This window comes from Oncorhynchus gorbuscha, linkage group LG19 (genome assembly GCF_021184085.1).
Source record: "Oncorhynchus gorbuscha isolate QuinsamMale2020 ecotype Even-year linkage group LG19, OgorEven_v1.0, whole genome shotgun sequence".
Taxonomy (NCBI): Eukaryota; Metazoa; Chordata; class Actinopteri; order Salmoniformes; family Salmonidae; genus Oncorhynchus; species Oncorhynchus gorbuscha.
The window spans coordinates 56,234,678-56,256,001 of record NC_060191.1 but is presented as its reverse complement, the minus strand read 5'-3'; the positions used below and the strand labels follow the sequence as shown (position 1 = coordinate 56,256,001).

The following is a 21,324-nucleotide window of genomic DNA, read 5'->3' as shown; positions in this document are numbered from 1 at the left end:
AGCAAAAATAGTCTGTAGAGGGGAATAATGACATTCTAGACGATTCTGTCACACGCAGCTTCCAACTTTCTGGACTCTAATAACAGATTTTGAGGAAGGCTCTTAGAAGGAGGGAAAGAACCAAATAAGACCAGCAGTTGGGGAGCACAGGGACAAGACATGATAATAAATGACAAACAGTGCCCCATGCACAAATCAAAATCCATACAGAAATGGTTTGTCAAGATCGGTGTGAAAGAACTTGACTGGCCTGCACAGAGCCCTGACCTCAACCCCATCGAACACCTTTGGGATGAATTGGAACAATGACTGCGAGCCAGGCCTAATCGCCCATCATCAGTGCCCGACCTCACTAATGCTCTTGTGGCTGAATGGAAGCAAGTCACTGCAGCAATGTTCCAACATCGAGTGGAAATCCTTCCCAGAAGAGAGGAGGCTGTTATAGCAACAACAAAAAGGGGGGACCAACTCCATATTAATGCCAATGAATTTAGACTGAGATGTTTGAGGAGCACATGTCCACATACTTTTGAACATGTAGTGTAATTGAGGGAATATGTACATGTAGGTAGGGGTAAAGTGACTGTGCATAGATAATAAACAGAGAATAGCAGCAGCATGTGTGAAGGAATGTTATTGTTTGTTGTCAATATGCATGTGTGTGTGGTTAGAGTCCGGTGAGGGTACATCGAGCCTGTGCAAGAGAGTCAGTACAGAAAATAATTCTAAATCATAAAAAAATAAGGGGGACAATGCAAATAGTCTGGGCAGCAATTGGATTAACTGTTAAGGATCCTTTTCTGCTAAGGATCCTTTTGGTCCCAGAGTTGCTGAGGACTATCATGTAGTAGCAGAGAGAACAGTCTAAGACTTGGGTGGCTGGAGTCTTTAACCATTTTTAGGACATTCCTCTGACACGGCCTGGTATAGAGGTCCCGGATGGCAGGAAGCTTGGCACCAGTGAAGTACTGGGCCGTACACACTACCCTCTGTAGCAGTTGCCATACCAAGCGGTCAGAATGCTCTTGATGGTGCAGCTGTAGAACTTTTTGAGGACCTGTAGATGCTCAAAAAGCACCCAACATAGTGACATATGCTGCCACGTCTGGACTCCCAGAGGACCTCCCCTCCACCTTTCCACCTTTCCACCTTTCAACAGGAGAAACCTTCCAAACCTCTCCTTTTTCTCAGGATACACCATATCCAAAGGCTTATCCAAGCCATTCAAATGCTCTGCATAGAGCAAGTAACCCAACTATTGTATTGACCAATTGATTAAATATAATTGCATAAAAGGCCTTTCTGTCTTTGTTTTCCTGTTATGTCCATGCCCACGTAACAGTGTAACTTTAAACCGTCCCCTCGCCCATACCCGGGTGCGAACCAGGGACCCTCTGCACACATCAACAACTGACACCCAGGAAGCATCGTTACCCATCGCTCCACAAAATCCATGGCCCTTGCAGAGCAAGGGGAACTCCTACTTCAATGTCTCAGAGCAAGTGACGTCACCGATTGAAACGCTATTTAGCGCGCACCACCGCTAACTAAGCTAGCCGTTTCACATCCATTACACCCACACGGAAATCTAATTAGCATAATACACAAACAAAAATTGAATGCAAATGCATCTCCATGTAGAACAGCAAGTCACACTAATAAACTATAGGCCTACTTAGTTCATGCACAAATTAATTAATAAAGGATCCAGGACATTAAGTGACAAGGGAGTCAGCAGTTTTTATTTTTCAAATGTGATCAAGGGATATGTCATACCTGAAAAAATCCAAAAGGGGGCAACATATACAAAGCAAAGGCATGAAGGACCAGTCTAGAGCTTACAATCAGATGCTAAAATTATTATTATTATTTTTTTTTAAATTTCACCTTTATTTAACCAGGTAGGCTAGTTGAGAACAAGTTCTCATTTGCAACTGCGACCTGGCCAAGATAAAGCATAGCAGTGTGAACAGACAACAACACAGAGTTACACATGGAGTAAACAATTAACAAGTCAATAACACAGTAGAAAAAAAGAGAGTCTATATACATTGTGTGCAAAAGGCATGAGGGGGAAGGCAAATAATTACAATTTTGCAGATTAACACTGGAGTGATAAATGATCAGATGGTCATGTACAGGTAAAGATATTGATGTGCAAAAGAGCAGAAAACTAAATACATATAAACCGTATGGGGAAGAGGTAGGTAAAATTGGGTGGGCTATTTACCGATAGACTATGTACAGCTGCAGCGATCGGTTAGCTGCTCAGATAGCAGATGTTTGAAGTTGGTGAGGGAGATAAAAGTCTCCAACTTCAGCGATTTTTGCAATTCGTTCCAGTCACAGGCAGCAGAGAACTGGAACGAAAGGCGGCCAAATGAGGTGTTGGCTTTAGGGATGATCAGTGAGATACACCTGCTGGAGCGCGTGCTACGGGTGGGTGTTGCCATCGTGACCAGTGAACTGAGATAAGGCGGAGCTTTACCTAGCATGGACTTGTAGATGACCTGGAGCCAGTAGGTCTGGCGACGAATATGTAGCGAGGGCCAGCCGACTAGATCATACAGGTCACAGTGGTGGGCGGTATAAGGTGCTTTAGTGTCAAAACGGATGGCACTGTGATAAACTGCGTCCAGTTTGCTGAGTAGAGTGTTGGAAGCTATTTTGTAGATGACATCGCCGAAGTCGAGGATCGGTAGGATAGTCAGTTTTACTAGGATAAGTTTGGCGGCGTGAGTGAAGGAGGCTTTGTTGCTGAATAGAATGCCGACTCTAGATTTGATTTTAGATTGGAGATGTTTGATATGAGTCAGGAAGGAGAGTTTACAGTCTAGCCAGACACCTAGGTACTTATAGATGTCCACATATTCTAGGTCGGAACCATCCAGGGTGGTGATGCTAGTCGGGCGTGCGGGTGCAGGCAGCGAACGGTTGAAAAGCATGCATTTGGTTTTACTAGCGTTTAAGAGCAGTTGGAGGCCACGGAAGGGTGTTGTATGGCATTGAAGCTCGTTTGGAGGTTAGATAGCACAGTGTCCAAGGACGGGCTGGAAGTATACAGAATGGTGTTGTCTGCGTAGAGGTGGATCAGGGAATCGCCCGCAGCAAGAGAAACATCATTGATATATACAGAAAAAAGAGTTTGCCCGAGAATTGAACCCTGTGGCACCCCCATAGAGACTGCCAGAGGACTGGACAGCATGCCCTCCGATTTGACACACTGAACTCTTTCTGCAAAGTAGAATGATAATGCAAATCTCAGGTAGCCTATCACTGCCTCTAAAACACTAGAAGGGGCTGACCATGGCATGTGGTACATATACATCCTTGGGGTACTTAGGATTGAAATATCATCTCAAGACATAGTGAGATAAGGATATCAAATTACTGTACACGTGATGACAGTCGATAGGCTAAATTTGTTAATGATACAGTACGTTTGTCATTTAGCAGAAGCTCTTATCTAGTGTGACTTGCAATTAGGGTTAAGTGCCTTGCTCAAGGGTACATATGCATATTTTTTACCTAGTCAGTCAACGAATCAGTAAATCGGACATTTTCGAGTTTCCTAGTTCCAACAAGCACATGAACGCGACATTTATCTTGTGGGTGTCAGTCAAACAATTGTATGGTTTCTGTTTTTTAATCAAACATACCTTGCTTCTGGTTAATCCATATCAGTTAAATGAACAGCAAAAGATGAGTAAAGCCTAAATGAAAGTCTCTCGTGGATCGAGCATCTGACCAATTACAAAATATATATATATTTTTTCTTTGTATTATTGAATAGTTATTTTCTTTCTTTGTATTATTGAAATTACAATACAATTACAAATAAGCATAGGACATAACTACAAATATATTGTATTCTTATGAAATTAAACAAAAATGATGAATAAAAATCACTACACATGAATTTGCCAGTGACAACAGTTCCATGAAAGTGAAAGTACCTCCAATCAAATACAAAGAAAAAGTTCAGGGGTTCCAATTGTAAACCTAAGGTAGAGTTGTAAGAATACATATTGTTTTTTTTTGTCATTGACTCATTCTAAATGTTTGATTAAATATTCGATTTCAAGTTTTTAAAAATATTGCATTTGGGAACTGATATTTGATTTTGTGCAAGTAAAATGTATCATAGAGAATGAAGAAATTAACAATTAATTCAGTAGGAGTAGGGGACACTTTTATACACAGTTTATAAGTGTGACTGTGAAGTTATTTTGGACGGAGCTAAGTAATTACATATTTAATTGAATTAATACGATCCATATATTTACAATGAAGGATGTAATATGTTGTTATTCAAATTAAATCAATGCTACAAAGCGAGATTTTAGTTCTGGGCGAACGGAGATGACCGATGACACCATGGAACTATCATTCGTGGCGGAGGGTATATTGCGCATTGACGTAGTCCGCGGAGGGATATGGTGTAAAATATGTGTCACGGTACTCTTTTCGCAATTTGCTCTGTATTCACATTGGTAGAGTGTCTCAGCAGACAACACTGTACCTGGTCAATGTGATGGGAAGGGACAAGACGAAACCAAAATGAATTTTCAGGTGAAGCGTAATAAGGGACATACGTTGAAGGGTTTTACTTGTCGTACTGTAAAGGTAAACTTGAATCGGTTGCCATTTTCTTGCTGACCCAATGATTTTCGCCCTGTGACTGAGATGTGATGGCCCAATGATGAAAATCAAGGAATTTGAATAGATGCATTTTGGATTACATTGAAGAGAATCGCACGAACATCATTGTTTTCGAAGAGGAGAGACGTCACCTGGTTTGAACATCTCGCCACAAGAGGACTATTATGACAGCGTTAGCTGGCTGTGACTTACACAAATTCTATTCAAACTCATTGGTGTTGCATTTCATAGTTTTTCAGGCACATATATAACGTTAGGCCTGTATTTTGTATTTTCTTGCGATAATCTGAAAATCACAAATTGATGTCCGTCCATTCAATTGATATTCTGTTTAGTTAGCATGAAGCTAACGTTAAAGGTAGCTTGCTAGCTAACTATATAAAATGTTGTTAGCCTGGTTGCTTGCCAGCTACAATGCATGGACAACATGACGCTTGTCGTCGCAGCATGTCACTCTGGTTATATAGTTGAAGTGTTTGTGGGTGTTTGAAGCTTGCAATCTATTTATCCAGGACACTTGACATCATGTAGAATGTCTGGCAAAGCAGTTTTTGAGCTAATTTGTTTGCCATCTAAATGCATATTTAACTAGCTAACTAGCCAGTTTGCAACGCTAGCAATCTGGATCAGAAAATGACAGCTGGCAGTAGGGACTGACATTGTGTACCTTGGGATTGTGGCCAGCCATGCGTACAGCTGACTGCAGTGTCTGATTGTGGAAATAGTTCAAGGTAAAGCCTTATATAATCTGTTGTAATTGGCTACTGACAGGGAAGAATTTGACACTAGCTCCAGTTTTTCATCCCATTTTAAACGTGATCAGTTGCATCATCACCTGGCTGTTTCTCAGGCAATATCAAAGGTGGACTGGAATGCATGCTTGTCCTTGTAAAACTGACTTGTATTCTGTTAACGCCACAATCACTAGTTTGCTTGACAGCTAAATCAAGGTTCCACTATCAAAAGAGAGCATCCTTCAAAGTGCATTACTGAAGAAAGAACCTTTTGACACCTGACGAAAATTGGACAGTTACGTTGACAATGGAGACTGTTGGAGACTTTGAATACAGCAGAAAGGACCTGGTGGGACATGGTGCTTTTGCTGTGGTGTTCAAAGGAAGGCACAGAAAGGTAAATATCTGGAACATTAAAGGTCTGCATCTCCATCTTTCCCATTGCATTTCTTGTCTCCTCCCTACTCCTTCCCCACCTTCCCTCTCCTCTATTTTTCTGAGGTTATGTGAGAGTGGTGACGTTTGTATACATCTGGGTCAATGGCATTGCACTGCAGTAAATTAACTGTCATTTGGCATCATTTTGTTTAGTTTTCCTTCAACTAACTAGATGTTTAAATATTTGTTATTACTGATGCAAGTATTGCAATGAAATACAATTATATCCATTTACAGGCTGACCGTATTCAAATATAACAATGTTATTATTTACATGTTTGATTATGCATGTTATTGTTTCATAAGCCTCGATCATGTGATGTTATGTTCTGGCACTGGGGTGCATTGAGATGCCAGCCGTTCATTCATGAAACGGATGACTCAAACAGCAGTGAATAGCTCACTGACGTAGCCAGCCTAGACAAGGTGGAGAGAAAGGAGCATGTCTTCTTGTTTTTCCTCCTCGAGGTCTTCTTTCTCCATCTTCAGTGATGATATGAGCCATGATAATAGTCTACACATCAATGCTTTCTTGACAGTGTTTTTTTTTTTGAATGACCAATACAATGAGATGATAGTCTAGTGATGATACATTCGTTCTATTAGCTTGATTGGTCACACACCAGTGATAACAAAGCATCTTGACTGACTGACAGGACTGTGGTGACTGTCCATGATGGGGATGTGGACCAAACTGTTCTGTTGATCAAGGTGCAGCTGAAGGACGGTCAGAGAGGAGAGAATGTTACTTATGTCTGAGCCTGCTCCACATCTATCTCACTGTGTGATGCTTCCAGGGATGATGTCACCATGCTACCCTATTGCCACAGTTGCTCGCGAGTCTGTGTATCCACATCCATTCACCCCCACATTGTCGGCAAAGCATTTTAGTGTCTCCCCTCTTAACAATGGAGAGACTTTTTAAAATTAACATTTTAGTTAATTTAGTACAATTCTACACATTTTGCCATAGGGTTGGAGAGAGACTCACCTGACAAAATCAATAGGGGGCCCCCAGCAGGTAATTCTATGCTAATGATAAGTTTGGATAGCTGTCTGCAAAACTAATTTAGCAATCTAAAATAGTTTAGCTGATATGGACTAAATGACTGACTGTCAGTGTCTTACATAACAAGGGAAAAACTGGTAATGCACAACCAAATTTCAAAATTGCACCTTGTGTATTCTAACTCGCAACAGTAAGTTGACACTCAGAATTAGTTCCTAAATTGAAACTGGAAATTGATCCGAGGGCCTTCATGCGGCCCACGGGCTGACAGTTGCCCATCCCTGATTTAGACAGTGGGACCTCGTCTGCATTTGCCTGTTGTCTTTTCTATTCTGGATTTTGTCTGCTAAATTACTAAAATGTACATTTCTCTCGCTACATTGTTGACCAGGGTGGGATCTAGGGCTGGGTGGTATACCTGTATTTTATGATATACTGATTGATACATGGAGCTCTTTGTGTTTTTACTTCTATATGGTATTTTAATATTTTGTTAAATGGGATAGGCCGTGTGTAACATCCATTCTTATAGTTTACTTCGCTAATTGAGTCATCTCTTTCTGCTCTCTCTCCATGCCGCTTTCCACACAGACCTAACCCTGCCCCCTGTCACTCAAGGAGTGCAATTGTTGTTCCTCGACCATGAGACACTTGCATTCAGTCTGCATGGTCAATGCAGCACATGCAACAATGTTGATGACAATGATGCTGTTTTCACTTTGCTTCTTAGTATAACTCCACTAGCCTTCTATAATTACACTATTAGTTTGTTTCTTAAGATACAAATTAGCTGTTTGCAGATGTATTTTCTTAGCAAGTTGGGCCTAAATCTTCTTAGCCACTAATTGCTAGTTAACTAACTAGTCAGAACAAAGGTAATTAACTATACAGCCTGATAATACAGTTTCAGTTATGGTATAGACTTAAATCATGCTTGTGCAAAAGTATCTTCTAAAGCAAAGCGGAATGTGCAAAGGATGAATATGTTAGCTACATGAAGTAGCTAAGAGAGAACATTCAATGTAGTCAAAGATTATAGGGTCTCCTAGGAAACACTTGTCAACACTTTGCTTCCTAACCTGTCACAATAACTCCTCCCTGGCGTTTTCATTAGTTGTCAGTACTATTATACTATTATAACTATAGAAGTAAAATTCATTCTATTTCTATGATTCCAACAGTTCAAGTAAAAACATTGTCACATCCTCCGAATACAACATGTGTAGACCTTACAGTGAAATGCTGATTTACAAGCCCTTAACCAACAATGCAGTTTTAGGGAAAAAAAGTGTTAAGTATTTCCTATAAACTATAAAAAAAATAGTCGTACCCCCAATAAAGGTGATTTTCCCAATAAATTACTGGGAGTTTAAATATGGAGTGTGCGACTCCTTATAAAAAAAAAAAAAGTTTATTTGCCATTAGTCAGCACCTCCACACAAAATAATGTTTCTGGGTGTGCGCCAGCTCATGTTTTTTAAGGAAGTATTTACTAAAATCAACTGAAGTAAAAATAAATAAATAAACAGAAACAATAAAATAACAGTAGCGAGGCTATATGCAGGGGGTACTGGTACAGATTCAATTTGCGGGGCACTGGTTAGTCAAGGTTATTGAGGTAGCCTATGGGGCCTGGGCACATAATGGTCCTAAAGAGAAGCATGTGTTGATGACAGTCTCCATCAGAGGTCCAGGATTTTGGCATTTCTGGACTGCGACATTGTAAAATTGTGCCCTCTACGACACTTGCTATACAGTGCATTCGGAAAGTATTCAGACCCCTTGATTCCACATTTTGTTACATTACAGCCTTATTCTAAAGTTGACAAACATTTTTTATTTTATCAATCTCCACATAATATCCCATAATGACAAAGCAGTTTTTTGCTTATTTACAAAAAAATAGAAACAGAAATACCTTATTTATGAGTAATACCTTATTTATTCAGAGTTCAGGGGTATCCTGTTTCCATTGTTCATCCTTGAGATGTTTTTACAACTTGGGAGTCCATGTGTTGTCAATTCAATTGATTGGACTTGATTTGATTGGACATGATTTGGAAAAGCACACATCTGTCTATATATGGTCCCACAGTTGACAGTGCATGTCAGAGAAAAAACCAAGGTGGAAGGAATTGTCCGTAGAGCTCCGTGGCAGGATTGTGTCGAGGCACCGATCTGGGGAAGGGTACTTAAAAATTCTGCAGCATTGAAGGTCCCCAAGAAGACAGTGAACTCAGAGCTGGCCGCCCGGTCTAACTGAGCAATCGGGAAAGAAGGGCTTTGGTCAGGGAGATGACCAAGAGCCCGACGATCACTTTGAAGGAGCTACAGAGTTCCTCTGTGGAGATGGGAGAACATTCCAGAAGAACAACCATATCTGCAGCACTCCAGCAATCAGGCCTTAATGGTGGTGGCCTGAAGGAAGGCACTCCTTGTGGTAAAAGGCACATGACAACCCACTTGTAGTTTTCCAAAAGAAACCCAAAGGTCTCTCAGACCATGGTTAACAGTATTGTCTGGTCTGATGAAACCAAGACTAACCACCAGGGTAGCCTAGTGGTTAGGGCGTTGGACGAGTAACCGGAAGGTTGCAAGGTCAAACCCCCGAGCTAACAAGGTACAAATCTGTCGTTCTGCCCCTGAACAGGCAGTTAACCCACTGTTCCTAGGCCGCCATTAAAAATAAGAATTTGTTCTTAACTGACTTGCCTGGTTAAATAAAGGTAAACAAATATATATATAGAAATGCCAAGCGTCACGTCTGGAGGAAACCTGGCACCATCCCTATGGCGAAGCATGATGGTGGCATCATCATGCTGTGGGGATGTTTTTCAGCTGCAGGGACTGGGAGACTAGTTAGGATCGAGAGAAAGATGAACAGAGCAAATACAGAGTTCCTTGATGAAAACCTGCTCCAGAGTGCTCGGGACCCCAGACTGGGACAAAGGTTCACCTTCAAACAGGACAACGACCCTAAGCACACAGCCAAGAGAATGCTGGAGTGGCTTTCTAAATGTCCTTGAGTGGTCCAGCCAGAGCCTGTACTTGAACCCGATCTAACATTTCTGAAGAGACCTGAAAATAGCTGTGCAGTGAAGCTCCTCATCCAACCTGACAGAGCTTGAGAGTATCTGCAGAGAAAAGTGGGAGAAATTCCCCAAATACAGGTGCCAAGCTTGTAGCATCATAACCAAGAACACTCAAGGCTGTAATCACTGCCAAAGGTGCTTCAAAAAAGTACTGAGTAAAGGGTCTGAATACTTATGTAAATCTGATATTTCCGGGGGTTTTCATTTATAAATTGCTAAAATTTCAAATCTGTTTTTGCTTTGTCATTATGCTGTATTGTGTGTAGATTGAGACAAAACTATTTAGTACATTTTGGAATAAGGCTATAACAACAAAATGTGGAAAAAGTCAAAGGGTCTGAATACTTTCAGAAAACACTGTACATTGTTTGGTAGGTTACACAAATACTGCCTGAGACACCTGATTTTTGTCTCTGCTCAATAAACTGTGAAACACTGTGTGATGGTGTTCTTTGTTCGCATGCGTGAAATGTACGTTATGCAAAACATGTCTCGCACTGTCATTTTTGGCAGAATACGATTTTGGCACTTTTAGAAGGTTAGTAGGGAAGTGAATCATTTAAACCACTTAAATATACTCGCATTGTATTTGAAATTCAAATATTAATTTCCCAACTGCTTTTTTTATAATCCTACAGGCTCTTTAACATTCTCCATACCTTCTATTCCAATGCATCAACATTATGCATGCCCACCAAATTTTATTGTATTGCTGAGCACATTGTACAACTATTTTGAGGGAAAGTTGTATTGCTTCCAATACAGTACCAGTCAAAAGTTTGGACATACCTACTTATTCAATGGTTTTTCTTTATTTTTGCTATTTTCAACATTGTAGAATAATGGTGAAGACATCAAAACTATGAGTTAACACACACATGGAATCATGTATTAACCAAAAAGGTGTTAAACAAATATTTGTTATTCTTCAAAGTAGCCACCATTTGCCTTGACGACAGCTTTGCCCACTTGGCATTCTCTCAACCAGCTTCATGGGGTAGTCACCTGGAATGCTTTTCCAACAGTTGAAAGAGTTCCCACATATGCTGAGCAATTGTTGGGTGCTTTTTCTTCACTCTGTGGTCCAACTCATCCCAAACCATCTCAATTGGGTTGAGTTCGGGTGATTGTGGAGGCCAGGTCATCGGATGCAGCACTCCATCACTCTTCTTCTTGGTCAAATAGCCCTTGCACAGCCTGAGGTGTATCTGAGGTGTATTTTGGGTTATTGTCCTGTTGAAAAACAAATGACACTGAGCGCAATCCAGATGGGATTGTATATCGCTGCACAATGCTGTGGTAGCCATGCTGGTTAAGTGTGCCATCAAATTCTAAATAAATCATTGACAGTGTCAACTGCAAAGCACCCCCACACATTACACCACCTCCATACTTCACGGTTGGAACCACACATGCGGAGATCATCTGTTCACCTGCTCAGCATCTCACAAAGACATGGCTGTTGGAACCAAACATCTCAAATTTGGACTCATCAGACCAAAGGACAGATTTCCACCGGTCTAATGTCCATTGCCTATGTTTCTTGGCCAAGCAAATCTCTTCTTCTTACTGGTGTCCTTTTAGTAGTGGTTTCTTTGCAGCAATTCAACCACAAAGGCCTGATTTCACGTGGTCTCCTCTGAACAGTTGATGTTGAAATGTGTCTGTTACTTGAACTCTGAAGCATTTATTTGGGCTACAATCTTAGGTGCAGTTAACAGCAACTTATCCTCTGCAGCAGAGGTAACTCTGGGTCTTCCTTTCCTGTGGCGTTCCTCATGAGAGCTAGTTTCATCATATCGCCTGATGGTTTTTGTGACTGCACTTGAAGAAACTTTCAAAGTTCTTGAAATGTTCCGTATTGACTGACCTTCATGTCCTTTAAAGTCATGATGGGACTGTCTTTTGCTTATTATAAGATGGCGCCAAAAAACATGGCTGATGTTTTACATTCTCCCAACAAATTGTGCCATTTTAGTTTTTTTTTTCATTTTCTTTAACTTATTTTTTAACTTATTGTGTTTTATATTGTTGCTGCTACTGTCTCTTAAGACCGGAATAACTTCTGGACATCAGAACAGCGATTACTCACCGCGGATTGGAAGAAACTTTCCTTTTAACGCGTCCGAAGAGAAGGATATCCTGCTTTCACTGGAACATGCTCAGATCCTCGCCCTTTTGCGTGAAGAAATTATGCAGGAAAAGGCGCCGCGGACCAGGCATTCTTTTGAAGATCTGTAGGCGAGCGAGTAAACTCCAACTGCCATCCGTTCTTTTTGCTAACGTGCAATCTTTGGATAATACAATTGATGACCTATGATTAAGATGATCCTACCAACGGGACATTAAAAACAAACTTATGTTTCACCGAGACATGGCTGAACGACAATACGGACAATATAGAGCTAGCGGGATTTTCCATGCACCGACAGAATAGAGACACTACCTCTGGTAAGACAAGGGGTGGGGGTGTGTGTCTTTGTCAATAACAGCTGGTGTCTCGAAGTCTCGAGGTATTGCTTGCCCAAGGTAGAGTACCTTATGATAAGCTGTAGACCACATTATCTACTAACAAATGTTATTGTCACCATAAGAATGTTTTGCTCTCATTTACAAACAAATTCTTATTTACAATGACGGCCTACCCCGGCCAAACCCTACCTCGGACAATGCTGGGCCAGTTGTGCACCGCCCTGTGTGACTCGCAATCACCGGCCGTGATGCAGTGCCTTACATCGTTGCACCACTCGGGAGACCAAACAAGATAGCCCTATTTGGTAAAATACCAAATCCATATTATGGCAAAATACCAAATCCATATTATGGCAAGTACAGCTCAAATAAGCAAAGAGAAACAACAGTCCATTAAGACATTAAGGTCGGTCAATCCGGAAAATTGGAAGTTTCTTCAAGTGCAGTTGCAAAAACCATCAAGCGCATGATAACTGTCAAGCGCATGATAACTCATTTGACTGTTTCTTCATTCAGTCTATCTGATAGAAACTTAAGAAACCTGTGTTTGTTTTATTGTCCAAGATATCCCCATGTATCTCTCTCACAAATGATGATACACAGTGCACACAAAGCAATTAAAGGCCAGTTGGCCTGAGCTTTACACACACAAGCTTCCCTTGGCATTAGTGTAAGTGATTGAGGAACTGAACATGTTTAAAGGGATTTTAACTAGTTGTTCCTTTATGTCACTCCTTCCTCCGACTGCAGAAGACTGACTGGGAGGTAGCGGTCAAGAGCATTACCAAGAAGAACCTCTCCAAGTCCCAGATCCTGCTTGGCAAGGAAATCAAAATCCTCAAGGTGAGTAGTATGCTTAACCTAATTCCTTCTCACTTATCTTGGAAACGTATTTAAAGAATGAGTTGACATCGATCTTCCATTAGTCATCATGTTTGACTGAAAGGCCTTGACTTATAAATCTAAATAGAAGCCAGTTGTCACGTCAAAGGTACAGTAGCTAATGCATCACTAATGTACTTGTTTTCCAGGAACTTCAACATGAGAACATTGTGGCGCTTTATGATGTCCAGGTAAGTCCTTATCTTGTTTTCCATTGAAGTAAGGTAGAGCTCAGTTGATTGCAGGTATACCGAGTGTGTCTACTGTGTTAGCCTAGCGTCACTACTACAGCCGAGTTGGCCTAGCGTCACTACTACAGCCACCGAGTTGGCCTAGCGTCACTACTACAGCCGCCGAGCCTAGCATCACTACTTGGCCTAGCGTCACTACTACAGCCGCCGAGTTGGCCTAGCGTCACTACTACAGCCGCCGAGTTGGAGTTGGCCTAGCGTCACTACTACAGCCGCCGAGTTGGCCTAGCGTCACTACTACAGCCGCCGAGTGGCCTGGCCTACAGCGTTGGCCACGTCACTACTACAGCAGCCGAGTTGGCCTAGCGTCACTACTACAGCCGCCGAGTTGGCCTAGCGTCACTACTACAGCCGCCGAGTTGGCCTAGCGTCACTACTACAGCCGCCGAGTTGGCCTAGCGTCACTACTACAGCCGCCGAGTTGGCCGAGCGTCACTACTACAGCCGCCGAGTTGGCCGAGCGTCACTACTACAGCCGCCGAGTTGGCCGAGCGTCACTACTACAGCCGCCGAGTTGGCCGAGCGTCACTAAAACTTCGGAGGCTGCATACTGACTGAGCCTCCAGTTCACTCAGGTGCTTTTTATACTGACCGGTCTTCGTTTCATCTAGCCATTCTCAACAACAGTGCTCAATTAGACCTAAATGGCTTGAAGAAAATGGTTTGAGTCATTATAACTAGCAAAATCGTACAGTGCAGGGCAATGCGGCAGCATACAGGCAGAACACTCTCGATCACAAGCTGACCAGTGAGCCAGACAAACACATTAGAATGGGTTGCCACCCTCCTGAGTATACCTTTTCTGTGTTTATCCGGTCCATGTGGAGCTGACTGCATATGTCCAGAGCAGAAGTCTGTGTGTAAAGTCAGTGGTCATGATGTGTGACAGATCACTGACTGGTGGGCCAAGGCTGTGACCACTGACTGACTGGTGGAGCCTGGGAGCTTCTCAGTCACATGACTGTCCATGGTTATACCAGCAGTATGCATTGTACGGCCCAACATCTCCCTGGACGCCATCAGAACTCACCACCGACTGTCCTCAGTGATGTGTCCAGGGGCAGGGTAGTCCAAGGTGGGGGACAAAATGGCCGCCACCAAAGGTCAGGCGTTAGTCAAGCTCATCATGACCTTACTTCATGGTGACTAGTAAACCTGTAGCTTTGGGTCAGCATGGAAATCACTGAAAGCCTTCTGTTAAAGAACAGGGAACAGCCTTTGAAACACCAGCTCAGCCCTGTGTGGGCTTCATTGTTCACTCCATGGTTAGCAGGTAGCGCTATGAGTCTCTCTGCATTCTCTAGCTATAAAAAGCTTTTCTGGTAGGGCTCCACCCAATTGGGAGAGATTGAAAGAATGGTATTAGAGAGAGCTATTGAAGTGATGATCAAGCAGCGCTGCCCACACGGTGAGGCACTTCCTGTGTGTATGTAAGCCTCCCACCGGGACCCTGCTCTACCCATCCGGCCCTCCTCCCTTCATCCCTCCGGCCACGCCCCTGATGTAATCACCACTTATAGAGTCAGACATTTCCGTTATGCTAATGTGGTGTGTGATGTAAAATGTGTTTGAAAAGTCCCTTGTCAATGCTGAACAGACTGGATGAGTGGAAGTAGGTTACATCCACTAATACAGGCACTAGATGCCGATTTATCTTTTCATACCCCTTATGATTAAGATTTGGATTGGGTGTCAGGGAATCTGATCCTAGATATGTGATTAGGGGGAGGGGCAACTTCTACCTGGAAGTGAATAGGATTGCCACAGAACACTCCCCATAACTGAAGACACTGGTTTGGGCTTTGTGTGTAGCTTGTCTTATTAGAGTCTGTCTCTCGCTCCCCCCTCTCCTCCCATTGGCAGGGCTGTACTCTCCCTGGGCCATCTCTCGCCTCTGCAGCTGTCGCCTTTGGCACACAGGCAGTGGGGCTTATAGATGCCGTCTGAAAGGAAAGAGAGAAAAGACTGCGGCTTTGGCATTTAGAGGGAAACGAAGATAGTGTTGCAGTGTTAGAGATGGGTGTTACGCCTCCAAGCGTCCTCTCTTTCTAGGCTTTCTTTTCACTCTCTCTTTCTATTGCACTCATTTCTCTTCTTTGTTTCTTCCCATGTTCTTTGTTTATTTAGTTGTCTCTCTCGCGCTCTCTGTCACTCGCTCGCGCTCTGTCGCTCGCGCTCTCTGTCGCTCGCGCTCTCTGTCGCTCGCGCTCTCTGTCGCTCGCGCTCTCTGTCGCTCGCGCTCTCTGTCGCTCGGACGCGCTCTCTGTCGCTCGGACGCGCTCTCTGTCGCTCGGACGCGCTCTCTGTCGCTCGGACGCGCTCTCTGTCGCTCGGACGCGCTCTCGCTCGCTCGCGCTCTCTGTCGCTCGCGCTCTCTGTCGCTCGGCGCTCTCTGTCGCCGACGCGCTCTCTCGCGCGCGCTCTCTGTCGCGCGCTCTCTGTCGACGCGCTCTCTGTCGCTCGCGCTCTCTGTCGCTCGGACGCTGTCTCTCGCGCTCTGTCGCTCGGACGCGCTCTCTGTCGCTCGGACGCGCTCTCTGTCGCTCGCGCTCTCTGTCGCTCGCGCTCTCTGTCGCTCGCGCTCTCTGTCGCTCGGACACGCTCTCTGTCGCTCGCGCGCTCTCTGTCGTCGCTCGGACGCTCTCGCTCTCTGTCGCTCGCGCTCTCTGTCGCTCGCTGTCTCTCGCGCTCGCTGTCTCTCGCGCTCGCTCCTCTGTCTCTCTGCGCTCACGCTCGCTCCCTGTCTCTCGCGCTCACGCTCCCTGTCTCTCGCGCTCGCTCCCTGTCTCTCGCGCTCTCTGTCTCTCGCGCTCTCTGTCTCGCGCTCTCTGTCTCGCTCTCTCTGCCACTCGCTCGCTCTCTCTGTGGATTTGCTCTCTCTGTCTCATCAAATCAAAGTTTATTTGTCATGTGCTCTGAATACAACCGGTGTAGACCTTACGGTGAAATGCTTACTTACAGGCACTAACCAATAGTGCAAAAAAGGTATTAGGTGAACAATAGGAAGGTAAAGAAATAAAACAACAGTAAAAAGACAGGCTATATACAGTAGCGACACTACATACAGACACCGGTTAGTCAGGCTGATTGAGGTAGTATGTACAGTGGGGTAAAAAAGTATTTTGTCAGCCACCAATTGTGCAAGTTCTCCCACTTAAAAAGATGAGAGGCCTGTAATTTTCATCATAGGTACACTTCAACTATGACAGACAAAATGAGAAAAAAAATCCAGAAAATCACATTGTAGGATTTTTAATGAATTTATTTGCAAATTGTGGTGGAAAATAAGTATTGTGGGAGAACTTGCACAATTGGTGGCTGACTAAATACTTTTTTGCCCCACTGTACATCTAGATATGGTTAAAGTGACTATGCATATATGATGAACAGAGAGTAGCAGTAGCGTAAAAGAGGGGTTGGTGGGTGGGACACAATGCACATAGCCCGGTTAGCCAATATGCGGGAGCACTGGTTGGTCGGCCCAATTGAGGTAGTATGTACATGAATGTGTAATTAAAGCGACTATGCATATATGTTAACCAGAGAATAGCAGCAGTGTAAAAAGAGGGGTTGGGGGGGCACACAATGCAAATTGTCCGGGTTGCCATTTTATTTCCTGTTTAGAAGTCTTATGGCTTGGGGGTAAAAACTGTTGAGAAGCCTTTTTGTCCTAGACTTGGCACTCTGGTAGCGCTTGCCATGTGGTAGTAGAGAGAACAGTCTATGACTGGGGTGGCTGGGGTCTTTGACAATTTTTAGGGCCTTCCTCTGACACTGCCTGCTGGATGGCAGGACCTCTACGTGACTGGGCCATAGTGCCTTGCGGTGATGTACTCTCTGTAGTGCCTTGCGGTCGGAGGCCGAGCAATTGCCGTACCAGATAGTGATGCAACCTCTCGATGTTGCAGCTGTAGAAACTTTTGAGAATCTCAGGACCCATGCCAAATCTTTTTAGTTTCCAGAGGGGGAATAGGCTTTGTCGTGCCCTCTTCACGACTGTCTTGGTGTGTTTGGATCATTCTAGTTTGTTGTTGATGTGGACACCAAGGAACTTGAAGCTCTCAACCTGCTCCACTACAGCCCCGTCGATGAGAATGGGGGCATGCTCGGTCCTCCTTTTCCTGTAGTCCACAATAATCTCCTTAGTTTTAGTTACGTTGAGGGATAGGTTGTTTTTCTGGCACCACCTGGCCAGGTCTCTGACTTCCTCCCTATAGGCTGTCTCGTCATTGTCTGTGATCAGGCCTACCACTGTTGTCGTCTGCAAACATAATAATGGTGTTGGAGTCATGCCTGGCCATGCAGTCGTGGGTGAACCGGTAGTATAGGAGGGGACTGAGCACGCACCCCTGGGGAGCTCCAGTATTGAGGATCAGCGTGGCAGATTTGTTGCTACCTACCCTCACCACCTGGGGGTGACCCTTCAGGAAGTCCAGGATCCAGTTGCTGAGGGAAGTGTTTAGTCCCAGGATCCTTAGATTAGTGATGAGCTTTGAGGGTACTATGGTGTTGAACGCTGAGCTGTAGTCAATGAATAGCATTCTCACATAAGTGTTCTTTTGTCCAGGTGGGAAAGGGCAGTGTGGAGTGCAATACAAATTGCATCATCTGTGGATCTGTTTGGGCTCGTTCTGTCGCAGTCGCTCGCTTGTTCTGTCGCAGTCTCTAGCTCGCTCTCTCTGTCTCTCGCTCGATGTCGCCATTTAGAGTGTAGCTAATTATTGCACTATTTTATCTAAACCGTTGTGAAATATATTTTCAATATCTACAAGTAATGTATTTTTAGCTTTTTTGAAGATGATGTACAATACCAAAAGTAAAAGACATAAAAATGTAATTTAAGAATGGGAAGCATCAAAATTGCACACAAAACTGATCTACCGCTTCTTAGACTTGCTTTTAAATAGAATGACAGATCTACAACTCACAATTCTTTGTGAATTTGGTCGGGTCATCCAAAAAGTAACATATTGTAGCTTTAATGTTAGTAAGGCCTAGCGCAGGGGTAGGCAGCTAGATTCAGCTGCGGGCTGAACATAATTATAGTGATTTGTACACTGCAAATTGACCACAGACATCTAAGCCCAGAAGAGATTGTACTTTAAAATAACAATAATTTCATAACTTGATAATGTTGACATATTCAGTGCGGAGAACATGTATTTGATACACTGCCGATTTTGCAGGTTTTCCGACTTACAAAGCATGTAGAGGTCTGTAATTATTATCATAGGTACACTTCAACTGTGAGAGACGGAATCTAAAAAATCCAGAAAATCACATTGTATGATTTTTAAGTAATTCATTTGCATTTCATTGCATGGCATAAGTATTTGATACATTAGAAAAGCAGAACTTAATTGTTGGTACAGAAACCTTTGCAATTACAGAGATCATACGTTTCCTGTAGTTCTTGACCAGGTTTGCACACACTGCAGCAGGGATTTTGGCCCACTCCTCCATACAGACCTTCTCCAGATCCGTCAGGTTTCGGGGCTGTCGCTGGGCAATACGGACTTTCAGCTCCCTCCAAAGATTTTCTATTGGGTTCAGGTCTGGAGACTGACTAGGCCACTCTAGGACCTTGAGATGCTTCTTAAGGAGTCACTCCTTAGTTGCCCTGGCTGTGTGTTTCGGGTCGTTGTCATGCTGGAAGACCCAGCCACGACCCATCTTCAATGCTCTTACTGAGGGAAGGAGGTTGTTAGCCAAGATCTCACGATACATGGCCCCATCCATCCTCCCCTCAATACAGTGCAGTTGTCTTGTCCCCTTTGCAGAAAAGCATCCCCAAAGAATGATGTTTCCACCTCCATGCTTCACGGTTGGGATGGTGTTCTTGGGGTTCTACTCATCCTTATTCTTCCTCCAAATACGGGGAGTGGAGTTTAGACCAAAAAGCTCAATTTTTGTCTCATCAGACCACATGACCTTCTCCCATTCCTCATCCAGATGGTCATTGGCAAACGTCAGACGGACATGGACATGGACATGTGCTGGCTTGAGCAGGGGGACCTTGCGTGTGCTGCAGGATTTTAATGCATGACGGCGTAGTGTGTTACTAATGGTTTTCTTTGAGACTGTGGTCCCAGCTCTCTTCAGGTCATTGACCAGGTCCTGCCGTGTAGTTCTGGGCTGATCCCTCACCTTCCTCATGATCATTGATGCCCCACAAGGTGAGATCTTGCATGGAGCCCCAGACCGAGGGTGATTGACCGTCATCTTGAACTTTTGTTGCCTTCACACCAAGCTGCTTGCCTATTGTCCTGTAGCCCATCCCAGGCTTGTGCAGGTCTACAATTTTATCACTGATGTCCTTAACATATCTCTGATCTTGGCCATTGTGGAGAGGTTGGAGTCTGTTTTTGAGTGTGTGGACAGGTGTCTTTTTATACAGGTAACAAGTTCAAACAGGTGCAGTTAATAAAGTTACAGGAAGGCTTCTTAAAGAAAAACTAAGGTCTGTTGAGGTGGCACCACCTCAGTTGAGGTGGAGAGCGTCTGCTTGCCTATTGTCCTGTAGTCCCATCCCATTGTGGGAGGTTGGAGTCAGGTCTACAATTTTCAAACAGGTGCATCAGGAACTTCTTAAAGAAAAATAGGTCTGATGGCACCACCTCAGGTGGTTATCGATGCCACAACGCTGAAATGCCAATTAAGAAAGTGTGGTCTGTTTACAGTCGACGGTCATTAGCTGAGGGTAGGAGCACTGTCTCTGGGTGTTTGTAGGAGTGTGAGGTGGTGCCTCGTTAGAGAACGCTGCTGGGGCACATTGACCTTTCAAAGGCCCGCTGCACTGTGAGGGCTCCTTTAGATCTCAATGCGGGCAAAACATAAAGCCTAGCCTACAGACACACATCACAGATGTTGTGATATCAGTCATTCCAGTTACTAGTCCAACACTCTAACCACTAGGCTACCCTGCCGCCCCAATATACAGAAATACACCTATGCAAATCTAACTCCCTTCATCATCGGCAGGGTAGCCTAGTGGTTGGAGTGCCGGTCGAGTAACCGGAAGGTTGCGAGTTCAAACCCCCGAGCTGACAAGGTACAAATCTGTCGTTCTGCCCCTGAACAGGCAGTTAACCCACTGTTCCTAGACCGTCATTGAAAATAAGAATTTGTTCTCAACTTACTTGCCTGGTTAAATAAAGGTAAAATAAAACAAAAATAAAATTAATCTGAGGACACAGGATAGGTGTAGTATCTTAATGAGATACTTAATTTCAACCAGTGGAGAATGTGAAACGTTTTATTGAAAGTTCATTATCCAGCTGTTATAAATACATAATACATTCATTATAAATACAAAAAAAGAGGAAGAAAGAGGTGGGGAGAGAGGTAAAACAGAGGAGCAGGGAAGTCAGCATATGATTAATGAATTAGTGCCACCCTAATATTCTCTCAGTTCATCACAATTACATAGTGTCTCTAGCGGTGTCTTCTAACCAGCCTTGGACTCCCAGTCGGCCCGTAGATTATCTTAAGAGCGGGTGAGGTGGAGTTGACGGGATTTCCTCCGGTCTTCCTCTCTCACATCAAAACACCTACAGATGGATAGAGATAGAGCATGATTTAGCTTAGTATTTTAAAATTCTAACACTGTCAGTCATCAGGAGGTGAAATGCAAAACTACCTTGGATCATTAACTCTGTAATACAAATAGAGGTTTAGTAGTCCCAATCTAAAGCATCTCTTTAATAATACTTCCTGTATAATATAAGTATAATATCCCTTACAAAACAATCATAACATTGGATAGGTGGATGCATGTGTAGCAT

At 43.6% G+C, this 21,324-nt stretch overlaps 1 protein-coding gene and 1 long non-coding RNA gene across 5 annotated transcripts in view; one reads left to right on the top strand and one right to left on the bottom strand.

Annotated features, from left to right (window-relative positions):
* Positions 1 to 4,474: 4,474 nt before the first annotated feature.
* LOC124006441 (serine/threonine-protein kinase ULK2-like) overlaps positions 4,475 to 21,324 on the top strand; it is a 65,154-nt gene continuing 48,304 nt past the window's right edge. For 3 of the 4 annotated variants that reach the window (XM_046316456.1, XM_046316455.1, XM_046316457.1), the window contains exons 1-3: positions 4,476 to 5,793; positions 13,158 to 13,250; positions 13,439 to 13,480. In XM_046316456.1, coding sequence (XP_046172412.1) covers positions 5,704 to 5,793; positions 13,158 to 13,250; positions 13,439 to 13,480 — 225 coding nt within the window. In that variant the 5' untranslated portion in view covers positions 4,476 to 5,703. Of the gene's footprint in view, positions 5,794 to 13,157; positions 13,251 to 13,438; positions 13,481 to 21,324 lie in introns of all 4 variants that reach the window. The other variant, XM_046316458.1, reaches the window with a different exon arrangement.
* The window catches only part of LOC124006449, a 28,469-nt gene continuing 27,932 nt past the window's right edge, over positions 20,788 to 21,324 (bottom strand). Inside the window, exon 4 of the long non-coding RNA XR_006833781.1 lies at positions 20,788 to 21,090. This is a non-coding gene — a long non-coding RNA (uncharacterized LOC124006449). The remainder of the gene's footprint in view (positions 21,091 to 21,324) is intronic.